Source organism: Apteryx mantelli, chromosome 5 (genome assembly GCF_036417845.1).
Source record: "Apteryx mantelli isolate bAptMan1 chromosome 5, bAptMan1.hap1, whole genome shotgun sequence".
Lineage (NCBI taxonomy): Eukaryota > Metazoa > Chordata > Aves > Apterygiformes > Apterygidae > Apteryx > Apteryx mantelli.
The window spans coordinates 67504085-67518524 of NC_089982.1; the positions used below are offsets into that span (position 1 = coordinate 67504085).

The following is a 14440-nucleotide window of genomic DNA, read 5'->3' on the forward strand; positions in this document are numbered from 1 at the left end:
CGCGCAGCGCAGCTCGGCGCCTCCGCTCCTTCACCCACCTCTCGTCGGCCACGGCTCGCAGCCTGCGCACTGAGCCCGAACTTTTCGCGAGCGGGCCGGGCCGGGCCGGCGGCCGGGGAGGGCCGGCGGCGGCCGCGCATCGCCACTTGCCCGCTCCTTCCCTCCCCGCCGCGGTGCAGTCGCAGGTCCTGCAAGCGCCCCCTTGTTTCCTTGCGCAGACTGCTTCGCCGAGGAGGAGACGGGGGTGGGTGGGGATGGAGAGGTCGCCGGGCGCTGGTGATTTAGCACCGGGGTCTGTAGCAGAGCCCGTGCCCGGCGGCGGCGGCGGCAGCAGCGGAGCGAGCGCGCACACGTGACTCCGGCTGTGGCTCCTCAGTGCCGCTACAAACAGGCGCGCACACACACACGCACTCACTCACTCACTCACTCACTCCCCGCTCCTCCATCCGGCCTCTCTCCCGCTCGCACGCACCGTGCAAGCCGCCGCCGCCGCCGCCAGGGCAAAGCTGTCGGCACACTCCGCGGCGGCAGCACCAGCAGCAGCTGCACCAGCAGCAGCGGCAGCGATCGCGCAAGAGGCAAGAGTTTGCTGCGTGCCTTCCCGAAGCGGTTTTGCGCCCAGAGGATGGCCGGCTGCGGGCTGTCAGAAGATGCTTTCTTCTCTTCCTTCTTTTACAACTACACCTCCTCCTGGGAGACCTCCTACAACCAGGTAAGGGGTGGCTGGTGCTGCGAGGCGCACTCGCCCCCCCTGCACCCGCCGGTCTCCTCAGGGGAGGCAAAGGCGGCGCCGGTGTGTGCAGGAAGGGGGCTGTAAGTGAGGGCTGCTCAGCGTGGCTTTAAAAGGGGGGGAGGAGATCGGCCAAGAAAAGAAATGAGAGAAAAGAGCCTTTTTCATGCGTGTGTCTTTCAGGCCCTTTCCTCTCCTTCCCTCCGCCTTCGCCCCCCCCGTGAGGGAGAGGAGAGGGGTGCGGAAGAGGCGAGGGAGGGGAATTTGGACGCGGGCGCGGTAGCGGTAGCGTGCGGGGGGCTGCGCGTTACCCAGACACAACTCGGAGCCCGGCGAGGCAACTCGAGCGGAGCCTCCCCGTGGCTCCCTCCGCTGTGCTCGCCCCCCCCCCCCCCGGCGCACGCAGGGGCCCGGGGGCAGCCAGAGCAGTTTGCCTGGGGGGGAGGCATGTGAGTGACAGCCTTGACTCAAAAGCCCCCCCCCTTTACCCTGTCCCTCAGAAATGGCTGAATATGCATTTAACGTAGGGATTTCGGAGCCTGCCTCTGTGGATATAGTTCAGTTTATTCCTCTCTCCTTGCGATGCTCTTCCCTCCCTTCACGTACTTAACTTTGATGACTGTGCAATGCAGAGCGTGCATCTAAGTAGCCCCCGGCTCCTTCTGCCGGGCAGCCCTGCCTCGCCGGAGCGGCGGCTCGGGCCGTGGGGGTGGCTGGCGAGATGGGTAGGAAAGGCAGCGGGGAAGAGTGCAGAAAAAAACAGAAATCACGTCTGAGATGTAGAGTGCTATTCTGGGAGCCTCCGAAACGTCTTTAATTAAATAACTGCTGTAGTCTGCTGCCCCCGCTGCTTGTTTGGTGAAAGTCTACAGGCAACTGTCATTTATAAACTACATCGGGATGTGTGTGTGTGCGCAAGGGGGGTGTCTGGTGCCAGCGTGACGGGAAAAGTTGGGCAGCGGGTGGCAGGGGCTGCGGGCGGGTGCGAGGACCCCCGCGCGGTGGAGGCGGCGCGGGGGCCGGGGCCGGGGCCGGGCCGGGCCGGGTCTGTCAGGTGGCGGCGGGGTCGGACAGCCTCGCCTCCCGCCTCCTCCCTGCTGGGGGCAGAGCGCCGCTGAGCTCATGGAAAAACGTGCAGCCACAGTCCTGGTTTCCAGGAAACCGAAATTCCCAAACTAGCAGTTGCCAGTTTAAGGTTACACCTCGTAGCGAGGGATCACGAAGCCGCACACTCCGCTCTGCCTCCAGGAGTTAATAATACAGAGAGGGGGGAGCAGGGCTCCTCCTCCGGCAGCAGCCAGCCGGCAGCCGCGGCGCGGCGCGGGCAGGAGTTCGGGGGCCTGGAACCCCACAGCCGGGTCTGCCCTGGAAGCAGCCGGTCGGTGCTGAGCGCTGGTGGCGTGGGCGCGACCGGCGTTTACCGGGCCCATCTCGGCAGGCACCCCGCGGGGGGCAAACCTGCCTGCCGATTTTGCTACCCCTGTCTGGGGGAGAGTCTTGCTAAGAGGGAACAAGCGAGCACGCTTGTGCTGACACGCCGGAGAGGGGGGTTTAACGTAGAGAACAGACACACACGTGTATCAGGCCAAACGCGGGGCGCGCTGCCGGCTGTTCCCCGAGTGGGCCGAAGCCGCTCCGCCGTGGCGGGTGAATCGCTCGGTGCCGCCCCCGGCCCCGGCCCCGCGCTCCGCGGCGAGGTGCTCGCGGCGGGGCACGGCCGCCGCCAGCCCCGGCCGGCAGCGCAGCGCGGGGCAGCGCGGGGCGCCGCGCTCGGCCCCGGCCCCGGCCCCGGCGGGAGGCTGCCAGGCCGCGCGGCGCTGCCCTCCCGCCGCGCGGCGCCTCCCGCTGCCCCAGGGCGGCCGCGGCGTAAGTTTGCCGCGTGCTCACCGCGATGAGCTGCGGCTGAGCGCGGGCTCTGTGCACATGTACGTACACGCACACCTCCGCACACACTGGTACCGCTGTTTTCTGTGAGCGGAGGATATGGATTGTTACCCTGTTAAATACCAGTCCACACAAGTGACTGAAATTTAAAGGGCTTCTATCTGATTTAAACGGCAAGCAGTCATATGAAGACTCATTTGAAACCCTCAGGAGCAAAACGGTGTAGAACCAGACAATAAAATCAGGTTTAAACCAGTTCCTTTATCCAAAGTTAGTTTCACTCTATAGTGAAACATAGTTCCATAAAAGAATGGCATTGTTAAATGCTAGGTTCTTTTACCTTTTTTTTTTTTTTTAAGAGCAAGTCCATATTACAATGGAAGCAGGAAGAATTACTGACAGATCTACGGTTGATTTATACTAAATACCCGTGTTGAATGGTATCTAAGGGGAAAACAGGGAAGGTAATTTAGGATGCAGAAGATCTATTTATAGAAGGACTATATAAACTCTAGAATATATACACAAAGTTGAATTAAATATGCATGATTAGGAAGGGAGTTTAGAAGGAGAAGGTGTAATCATTACATAGCATTACAGCAGGAATGGATGAGCATGCGAGACTTTCTGGGGCAAAGATGAGAAGAATTTTTAAGATATATATCCTTTCTGGTGCTCAAGGCTCCTTTCTGTTTTCATCTTTTGAATATTACGTTAGCATTTACATCAGTCAGATTCACCAGCTGAGGATTAGCAGTAGATGTTAGTCTGAATATGAAATCAAAATGAATATGGGATTTTGCTGCAAATAGATTTTTCTTACAAGTTTTAACTTTTAAAAAGGCAGGGTTGGCTTAAATTTGACAGTCAGCCATATTCATGTTTGTTTGTTTTTACCTGAAATGCATCCAAAAAAAAAAAAAAGCTTGCAAACCATTTCTTCTTGCTAAATATAGCAACATAGCTGAAATAGAATTTGTTTTGTATACTTGATTTAAAACAAAATAAAACAGCAAACAGTAAAACTTTAAAATAAAGTGCTGATGCAGAGATGGGTTGACTACTGGAAAAATAGTTTTTTATTCCCAGATCAATATGATGCACTCTCAACATCTAGTACAAGGTAAAAGGATCCCTTGTACAATATCAAAAGCAGTTTAGCCATAGCTTAGTAAAAGAATCTTTTCCTGGCATCTCAAGACATGTTTTAATGAAAGTATAAGTAATCAAAATAACACTTAATAATGGAACCAGTCAAGTTAAAGAGAACAGAGTGATTTCTTCAAGAAGCATAATATAATTTCTGACAGTTCTGAAATCAGAGATGGGACATTTGCTTTACAATTCAGGAAAGCTAAGTTATGAGTTTCAACTCTTATATTTTCGATGCATTATTGCAGTTCATTTTTAAGTGCAAGATTATATAAGTGATTTGTTGGTAATATTCTTGGAAGGAACTTTTTCTGTTGCATATTAAATTCAGAAGAGCATCACAGAAAAGCTTGTATTTGAAAAATTATGTCGAGACTGTATGAAGTCTGTTTTGAATCCATTTCTGAGACAGTCTGCCAGAAAATAAGGATCTGGAATAGTTATGCATATGGCTTCTTTGCATTACTAAGGTGAGCTTTGAAAATATTAACTACTCTCCTGAAGTTTGGTATCTTCTTTACAGTTATTTTGGTACAAGGTTTTAATCATTATGCTAAATTCTAGACTGGACAGCCTTGTAGACTCAAGTCCTCAGAATTATGAATTGTAGTAGCATAGGCTTATCTGCATTGTCTTGCCGATGTGTGTAAACCTCAGATTAAGAAATATCCAGCAGATTTCCAGTTGATTCACTCCATGGTTTCTGTTTTTAGACTGTCAATAAGTACGCCACTTTTAGTGCTTTGCTTTGAGGGCATTTGTTCACTGCAAACTTCCTGAGTCTATCTTCTGGCTTGCTGAAATTCTCTTTACATCTCTTTCTTATCTAGTACTCATGAGAAAAGAACTGTCATTTCTAAGTACTGCAAAAGGGGACCTGGCCTTTTAAGAGCACTGAGCATATTTGTGGACATAACCTATTTTTCCTCACTGAATTGACAGCATTATTTATACTAATTAATTTTCACTCCCCACTCCAGAATTGGTGACGTTGTTGTGTTACTGAATATGTGTGGTTGGGAAGTGCTTTAGAATCATTTGAAATGTAATTGTTCAGGGATGAAATCCTATGATTAAGGCATAAATCTGGATACTTATTTTAATTTGACCTCAAAAAAGTCCCTGCAGTATGTAAGCAAAATGAGAGTATGCCATCTGATTACTGCCAGCATTTCAGAGATTTTTCCCTGCAAAACTCAGCTGAGTACTTGTTACCTAGCATCATCTCTTTGTCCTGTGTTTTCAAACATGGCAGTACTTTCGCAACACACTTTCACAGAATGTAGGTAAGTCGGTGAAAGTTTGCGAGAAGAGCAAGTTTTGTGGCTTGGCCCTTTGTTCCACATTTCGGGACAAAAATACCCCATTCTGTCAGTATTTTTGGGGTGCTGGATTGAATCTAGTACATTGGTTTTACATATCTTCTTCTTGTAACTAGAGTAAATCCAGTGGCTCCATTTCTGTTTTGGCTCATAGCCAGTCAGACTTTTTGACTTAATATTGCTTTAAGAGTTTCTGTTTTTTTTTTTTTTTTTTTTTTCTTTTTTCTGTTTGAATAGCAGAACTCAAGAGTCTATGGCAGGTTTGGAATTAAAATGTGTTAAATGAGTTCAGGTTAATGCATGTGTATAGCATATACTACCTATGTATATGAGGATGTTGAATGTAATTCAGAGAGATACCGTATCAATCTTTGCACAGAATCAGGACAGTGCACTTTAGGATTTTGTGGACCTTTTTCTTTAATGGAAAAAGACTCAGTCAATTGTTGTACATTATTTGGTTGTGAAAATCAATGGAATAAAATTATTGTTCATTTTCAGTTATACTTTAGCAAAGCCTGTAACAACATTTCCGCAACTGAAAAGATACTGTCAAAACTAAATTAGGTAAGAAAAAACAGCGATCCCAATTTAATATTATCAGAAAAGACATGGTAATTAAAAAATGAGTTAATCCTGGATTTGAAGATTTGCCTGGCTTTACTGCATCCAAAATGCATTGTGTTTTGGTGCACAAGGCTGGGAAAATGGAACACAATAAAATGAAAGTGAAACCAAATAGCCTTATTTTCTTGGCATCTGAGCAGAAGATAAACAGTAGGGTTATGAGGGAGATGTAGTTTGGGTTTGGAAAGACCTCTGCTTAAATAATTCAAATGTCAATGATAAAACAAGTGACAGATTTATTTATTTATTTATTTTTTAAAGCTTGGTTCTGTTCCTTTCAGGGAGTAATGTCTTAATCAGCTATTCAACACAACAGCTTTTAAAAGTTTCGGTAATCAGTACTGGATGTTACCATTTATTTCCAAGGATTGTCAGAATTATTGAGGAGAACTTAAGAGAGTAGATCTGAAAATACATTTTCTATCCAGTTTTTGTATTACTATTCTGGTTGTTGTTTAATAAACCCATCCACAGTCTGGATGAAAAAAAGAGTATATTCTGATGTTAGTCCCATCTGGCAAATAAGCACAATTTAAACTGGGTGCAAACCATTTCCTCATGCCCCAGAGCAAAACAGCTAAATAATAGTATAGCAGAGCAAAATAATGCAAGTTTAAAGCATGTGCAGGGGCAAGATGTTATTTTAATATCTTAGTTCAGAAGAAAAGCCTAGGTGAGAATTGTAAGTTACAGGTTTGTCTGTGATGAATTAATGCATTTTACTACTTTACATATAAGAGGGATTTTCAGTAATACAGTTGTGTTTAGAAAAAAATGTCAGTAGTGCTAGCAATGTATTTTGTAGGAAGAGGGCAGAGAGTTCTTAGCTGATCAAATGTTCATGTGGTCTAAGCAGAAATGTAAAAGTGCAGGGTTTGCATTGGAATGAGAATGGGGTCATCCACCCTTTGTACTCGTCATCAGGGAAGCAGAACCTTCTTCCAGAGAGACCATAGGAAATCAATGAGTATACTTTGCTAGTGTAGAGATAAATGTGTACTGTAGAAGGGTGTTAAATATAAAAGGGCAGCAGTAAAATGATTTACTACATGAAGCAGTGGAACTTTCTTTTGATCACCTTAAAGAGAATCTTCATTTTTGGTAACATAATTGTATTTTCTTTTAATACTAATATCTGAAGAAAGCTGGCAAACAAACTGTTTTGAAGGGATTTTAACTGTATGTTGTAAGCTAGGAGATGCTTGTTTATAAATGGCAGCTTATTTAAAAATATACATGTATTTTTGAACATATTATCTGACATTTATCATTTAGATTATAATCATCTCACCTGACTTACCAAAAGTTAATGTTTTTTTTAATGTTTTTTCCTGAGGCAGTGTGGATGCCTGTGATTCAGTTTGTCTCGCCATGACCAGAAGGTATCACTGAGGGATACCAGCACAACGGATGCACATAGGAGAGAACCCGACGTACATTTAGGCATAGAGACTTAATGAAATGTGGAAGAGCAGGTGCACAGTCCTAACGTGTCGTTTTTTTTTTTAATTTCCTCTGATGTGTCTGTTTGTTGTGTGAGCAAATCTCCTTGTACATATGAAACCTATAGCACTACAGAATTGCTGAAAAGGAGGAAAAACAATGCTCTTATGATGTCTTTTGTCTTAGGCTGTAAGTGTTCTCTACAAATGGAAATTGAGACGCCCCTTCTGTTAAGTAGCTGTGCATTATTGTCTCGACTCTAAAAGTAAAACTAAGGTGTAGAGAGATTAATGGCAGAGTGGCCCTTGTTTTTGTTGTTTTTGACACTATGGTCCTAATTTTGGAAGGAGACATTGAGCACTCTTGGTTCCCTCGGAAGTCGTTGGGAGCTGATATCACAGGAGGTGTGTATACATTAGCACTTGGGAGCAGGAGTATGCTGCAAGCCTCCAGTCATCCTGACCTTGCTGTGCTTTGGTTTTTATTGTGGATTGGCCATGTAGGAAATGAATTGAACACCTTTTGTATGGAACTAAATTGGAAGATGTGTTTCCGGAGCACCCCTAATGCATTTGAGCTACAAATGGACTTTCAGCTCATGAGATGAGATCAGAACTAGGAAGGAAGTTAAACAACCAAACAAACCATGTGCTGAAGTGCCTACAATGTAGGTGTCAGATCCTCAGCACCAGCTGGTTGGCTTTTCTGCTCTTAGCATTCTGTGTTACTTGCTAATGTAAACAGAGTATATCAGTTCACCTAGCAAAGAGCCCATGAAAGCCTATATTTGGGAAGCTAGTTGGAGACTTGGGAGTAGAAACCAGTCACCTGACTTGCATCCTTATGTTGCAATCACAAGACCATTATTCCTTTCCTCAAAAAGGGGTAGTTCATGTTGGCAGGAAGAGAAAAGGTTCATTTGATCACTTGTAATATAACACACGAGCGAATAAGAGGCACTGGTATTTTGGCTCACAAAAGCCCTCCACATTTTTAACCCATTTTATTATCTGCAAGAGCAATTTAGTTCCTAATGTTAACAATGAGTGATTATGATTCTGTACTTCCGTTTACAGCATAAATTAGCATTTTGTTTTCCATTACAGCTTTTGAATGAGGAATTATAATGTATAATTTGCTGCAAATAGATGTTATCATCTCTTTGGATGAGAACAACCACATAAACTTGAGCAAATGATAAAAATGGAATCAATTACTTCTCAAATGGAAGTAGTTTACAAACCTTCACATACAAAATGGCAATAGTAGCTGGTTATTGTAACAAATAATTAGGTTTTTTTTAAAAACAACATTTATTGAATTCCATTGACAATTTAGTAATTGTTTATAGAAGATTTAACCATTCCCCTCACAAAACACATGCCACATAATATCTGCATTTTATAAACTGCAGATTGTCTCTATAGTCTTTGTAACAAGCTTTATGCACATATATTCACCTGTACAAACATTCCAGAAGGGGAGCTCTGAGCCACAAATTACACAGATGGTGATGATTAGAGAGCTTCACAGTATGCTAGAATTAGTAGACCAAGATTGAAACTGCAGAGGAGAGAAGAATGGAGAATGTCTTGTAGTCTGTATCCAAAGCCCACTGAAGGTGATGTGAAATTTTTTTGCCACTTTTGAACTTGCAATCTAGGTCCCAAGTATTAGAGGGATAGAGAAGAAGAGGAAGAGACATTATTATAACTGCTTGAATGAGTAAATGCTGTGAGTCTCTGCTGGAGGCGAGATAGTATCTAGTACCTTAATATAATGAGTTTACTGGTTTGAATTTCATGAAAAAGTTTTCACTGTTAGTTGCTATAATATGTTTCTGTTTATACAAAGTTATTTACACTTGCAAGAAGATCAGTCCACAGCCAAAATGAATGTGAGAAACAGTCCAGACTTTCATCTATTCTCTGTCCTTTGCAGAGACTTGTTTCAGCTCACCTAAGGACGTAATTCAAGCATCATTTTCAACCCCTTCCTTGTCACGGAGGCTGTCTAAATTCTGATGATTTTCTGCATCCCATTTGCATGTATGTTCATTTCTGATCATCTAAAGTTCTGACTGCCCAAAGCTACTGGCCCGCATCATCTCTCTACTTGAATTCATCAGCATCTTTCTTATAGTCTTCCCTGCTAACCTCATTGCATGCATATGCAGTATAATTGCTGACTGAACATACTGTCTTGATTTTTTTTCCACTGTCTTACCCTTACTTAAAAATACAAATCAAAAACCATACTTTGCCTTTGTATTTAGTGCTTCAGATTTAAGATGTCTTGTTGTCCTTTTCAATCCTTCACATAATTTAGCTTTTCCCTGTTTACTGTGTTTCCACCTCTTTCTGTTTACAAATGATGCTAGATTTGATGTTTGGTCGGATTGCTTCTCTTAACCAGCACTTTTTTGCTATCCCCACACTTTTGCTTTATTTAGTAAACTTGTCAGGCAGCTGAGGAAGATTATCTAAACTTTTCTCTTCCTGGTCTCTTGAAAACCTCTTTTACCTAATTATTTAAAAAGGAATAAACTTATTTTGTGGTTGGAAAACTATGAAACAAGCTAGACAAAAAACAGTCATCCCCCTGACTATTGTGTTTCACTGTATTCTTCTGTTGCTTTTTCCTTTAGGTTGATAACTACTGACAGATCAGTTCTGTAGATTGGATAAACAGTAGGTTTTTATTTTTTTAATCATTAAAAAAGAATAATGATATCTTTTCTCTGACCCAGCTCTCTCACTCAACCTCACTAACTCTGCTCTACTCTAGCAAACATTACAAATAGTTAAGATTAAAAAAAGAAGAAGAAGTGATAAAATGTAAATAGCATGCTTCGCAATTCAGGGTGCTGTATTGGCCTTAGAGCCCTCTCTTGGTGCCATAGAGCTGGTTGCTTAGGATGAAGCTTTTTCACAATGTCATTTTTTGAGGGCAGCTGTTGGGCGTGAAGATTTACATCTGACACTTACTTTCTCTTTTTGACTTAGTGTCTGGATTTTTAAATTGCCTGCACGAACTGTCTTGGACTGGGGAAGGAGATGAATGTTACAATAACACAGTGAGGCCTTTTGAAGCTTAGAATGGTTATATCTGTTGAAGCAATGGTTGCTGAAAGACTGCTGGCATTTGGTTTTTGGAAATGTGTACAGAGTCATCATGGGGTCCCTGGACAGAACAATTTATAGTCTCAAAGTGTATTTGACTGTAAAAACTCACTCCAACAAGATAACTCACTTCAACCATTTGTGTTCTTTTTTTTTTTTCTTAAGGGTCAAATAGCACATTGTGAGTTGACTAAACTTTGACTTTATTCATGAAACTTCTCATTATGTTGTTTGCTACCTCTGTATGTTTATAGCTTGCTTAGACCTCGATCCAGTAAACCACTTAATCGTATGCTCAACTGTAAACACTTGAAGTCAAGGGAACTGCTTACAGGTTTAAAACAAATGTGTGCTGTATTAGATTGGGGCCTTACACAGTTATATCTTCAGAACAGAGAACTTCCTTCTTATTTGTTAAGTACTTACCATATTTCCAGTCCTTTATAAGTATTGATGGTAATTATGGCAGTGGGAACAAGAAAGCAATGAAGAAATCAAGGAAACTTAGTAATGTTTATCATATTTGTTATTGCCATACGGTTGCTTTCTTTAAGTGTATTGACAAATAAAAGATGATTCCTCTTCCTCTCCCAAGGGAAAAAGCCTTGTGATGGAATGAATAGATAGTGCGTTAAAATGGAAAATAATGTGCAGTGACAGAAAGCCATGCATTAAAGATACTTAAGGGCAGGAAACTCCTTCTGGAGTGTAAGCAAGGTTTGAAAAAAAAAGATGGTGGAAAATATGCAAAGGTAAAAAAAGATTTGAGTAGGACATGGACACACACACAGACATGGACACACACAGAGACTTAAATATTTAGGCTATGTAAAACAGTGAGTAAATGAACTACTGACCAAGTAAATTAGCTGAATAGAAGGATGGTTGCACTTCTGGATTTTTTCTTTTTTCATGCAAAAAACTGAATTGCTAGAGGATTAAAATAATTCACATTCAAGGACAGAAAATGATAACGGTGTGCAGAAGCTTGGATGCTCCAGCTATACAAGAAACAGTGAAAGGAATACTTTTCTCTCTGTGTGATGTCAAAGCCAAAAGAAATAAAAAAGGAGGAGGTTGTGGCTCTTTGATGTCACTTTCAGAATAAAAATAATGCTGTAAAAGAAATGGCGTAATCTTTTTCTATTTATCCAAGTCCTTTTCTTCTAAAGAGTTAGGGCAGCATTGTTAATTGATTTTCTGACACTCATAATAACAGTTGCATTAAAAATAATTTACAAAGGAATCTTTCTTTTTTTTCAGAAGCTGAGCCCTGCAGAATCTGTTGTAGAAAAGTGGGTAGAGAATGGATTATTGTACATCACTGTTCTCGCAGAATTATAATCTGCTTGATTGGTAAAGGGCATGTTGTGCATTTACATTGTCTGTCTTTAGCCAGTGTTGTCTTTCCAATAAAATTTGCTGTTTTAGTAGTAGTAGCACCAGGATACCTTGTGCCCCTTTCAGCATAAATAAAGGTCATCCTAACAGCTGCTCAGATGGTGCTGGCATAGCACACATTTTAGCTGGAGTGCCGGCTTTTGGCTAGATTGTTTTGACACACTGTACCTTTTCTCTGGTTACCAATGGTTGAATCATTTCTGGCTGTGAAAACAGATGTGTGGCTTTTGGGGAAAGTAAAGTTAATTAAAGGAAGTTTATGAATTGGCCCATTTATTTATTTATTTATTTTTATTTGTGGTTAGAGGATACATTTAGAAAAGGAATAGATTTTTGTGATCATGAGATTGGACAGATTATCAACACACACATCACTTATATGAGAAATTTTGTGCATACCCATGACATGTCCATTGCCTCGTTACCTTTTAAGACATGTTAAGAATCAGAGAAGATATCCTTAGTATTTAAATTTAAAATGTTAACTACTAAAGTGGAGACAAAATGGGCAAATATGAGTGGCTAGTTTATCTTCTCAGTGCCTATTGTTTATTAATATTATCATTTGGCCATTTTCTAAGGCAGCTCATGGTCTTTTCACATCTGTATGGGCAAACACTTTACAAATCTCTCATTAAATTTTTCATTTTTTCATCTTTGGCTTTTGTCTATGTTCAAAGGAATTCTCTAGGTGAAAACTTCTCTGGAAAATATTTGCCATATTTCAGAGATATTCTGCCCTTTTGTGTTTAGCATGGTGATTTGTATCTTTACTAACATTGATGTCTATCTATTTTTAAATCTGCTGGCAAGCACAATGCAATTGTTATGGAAAAGGAAACTTTTTGTGTGAAAAAGATTCTTAGTTTTGTGATTTCTTTTTTAATCTTCTATTCTTGATTGTTGTGTAAAATAAATGGTGAAGGATGAAAATAAAACTGGCAGCAGCTCATTTAATTTTTGTTACTCCTGTTGCAAATAAGCGTGTTGTGAAATGGAAAGCTATTCATCAGAGCATTCTGGAACAAGGAGAAGAATGTGCATATACTAGAGCTGCACAATGTGTTACGTAGTAAAACCCCAGATGTACAGAAGTATCTCTAGAATTATCACTAAACCTTCATGTCTAAATAAACTATAATCTTTCAGCAGCATTCAGTCTTTCTGAGTCTGCTACAACTATACACTAACAGTACGAATAGGAAAAAAGATAGTTTACACATGTAATTGTTTTTCCATGGGAAAAAATGTGTATTTGAAAGGATCATGAAGAGACTGTATTATTGCAGAATAATTGTGGATATCACAAACATGTATCCATGAAACCACTGAACTTTCTTCACCTTTGAGTTGGTTGAACTATCCTGTCAGCCGTAGAAAAGACTTTGTGCTTTGGATGAGTTCCCTCTGTGAGCATCTCAGTGAAGAAGTTGACATGCTCAGAAGAATGAGTTGTGTATCTGGGCTTTGCAGAGAATGAGGAGATGGTATACTTGTCCTCTTATAAAAACATGGTAAGCTGGGTAGTGGTTCAGAGCATTTTCTATCAGTCAGAGGCATAAAAATGCCAGAATGACTGTCTGCCTGATAGTAGCTCTCTAATAGCAGTTGGTGGCTCCCTTTGGATTAGCAGTCACCCAGGCTGAAGAATAGCTGTGGCATTGCTACCTGTAGTGCAAGTTTCCAGAGACTTACCATGTTAGGTTCCTAATTTTGGATGTCATTTTGCCAGGTATTAACTGTATGGACTGCTTTTTGCCCCAAGCTAGGGTCTCTTTTTGTTCAGATATCAGCAAATGTGATTTTACTGTTTTCAGGAACATGATTAGATTTAAAAAAAAATGTGCAAAATGCCACACTATGATGTATAATTAAATCTTGTCACCAGGGAAGGCAGTGTAGAATGTAGATCCCTTTTTTTAACAGAAGATATTTTTTTAGAAAAAAATAATTAAATATAAGACCAAAAGCAAACGTAAGAATAAAAGGGCTGCCAGATTGAGAAATATTTTATGAGAATATTTCTTTTTTGTAGTTTTGAAGATGTAAAACAAAGTGGCAGCAAAAGTCAGAGCTGTATTTGATTAGAAATCAAAAGGTTATTAATAGTGCTGATTGCTTCAGCTTAGTTATGTCTGTTCTAGTATTACTCTTATATTTGTTTGCAGCACTAATCAAGCTCAGTGTAAGCCCTTATCTTTGACCAACCAGAAGAAATCATAAGAAGAAATAATTGTTTAGTGAGAAAGACTTTGATAACAGCATGACTCTAGTGTGGGAGACAAGGAGATAACACCGTCTGAATGATATAACCAAGGTAGCTAAGGTGATAAATTCTTCAATTGTCTTGTCCTCAGTGGTAAAATATACAGCAAATTAAAGATGTCTTTTCAAGAATCATTTTAAACACTGATGCTATTTGTAATTTGCATGTTTCACATTTGCTTGTGTAGAGGAGAAGGAAGAGATTTGGTGTTGAAAATAATGTGATTTTGTAAAGCTGCAGTTTTACAGAGCTTGTAGAGTAAAGCTTAAATTTACATATTGCAGAGTTTAAGACCAGAAGATTCAGTATGAGCTCCCACATATCTTACGCCATTAGTTATTACCCAGTTATCCCTGTATTGAACTGAAAGCTCTGTTTGGTTAGTGTGACTTGTATTTGACCAAAACATTTTCCAAAAATTAGTAAGTCTGTCTGAAGGAAGGCATTAATATCTTAAGCAGCTCCTTTGGTACTTGTTCTACTGGCTAATCAT

General features: G+C 41.4%; 1 protein-coding gene across 1 annotated transcript in view; it reads left to right on the forward strand.

The window, feature by feature from the left end:
- Positions 1-625: 625 nt before the first annotated feature.
- Positions 626-14440, forward strand: part of PPARGC1A (PPARG coactivator 1 alpha) — a 390462-nt gene continuing 376647 nt past the window's right edge. Inside the window, exon 1 of the mRNA XM_067297171.1 lies at positions 626-712. Within this exon, the coding sequence (XP_067153272.1) occupies positions 626-712 (87 nt within the window). The remainder of the gene's footprint in view (positions 713-14440) is intronic.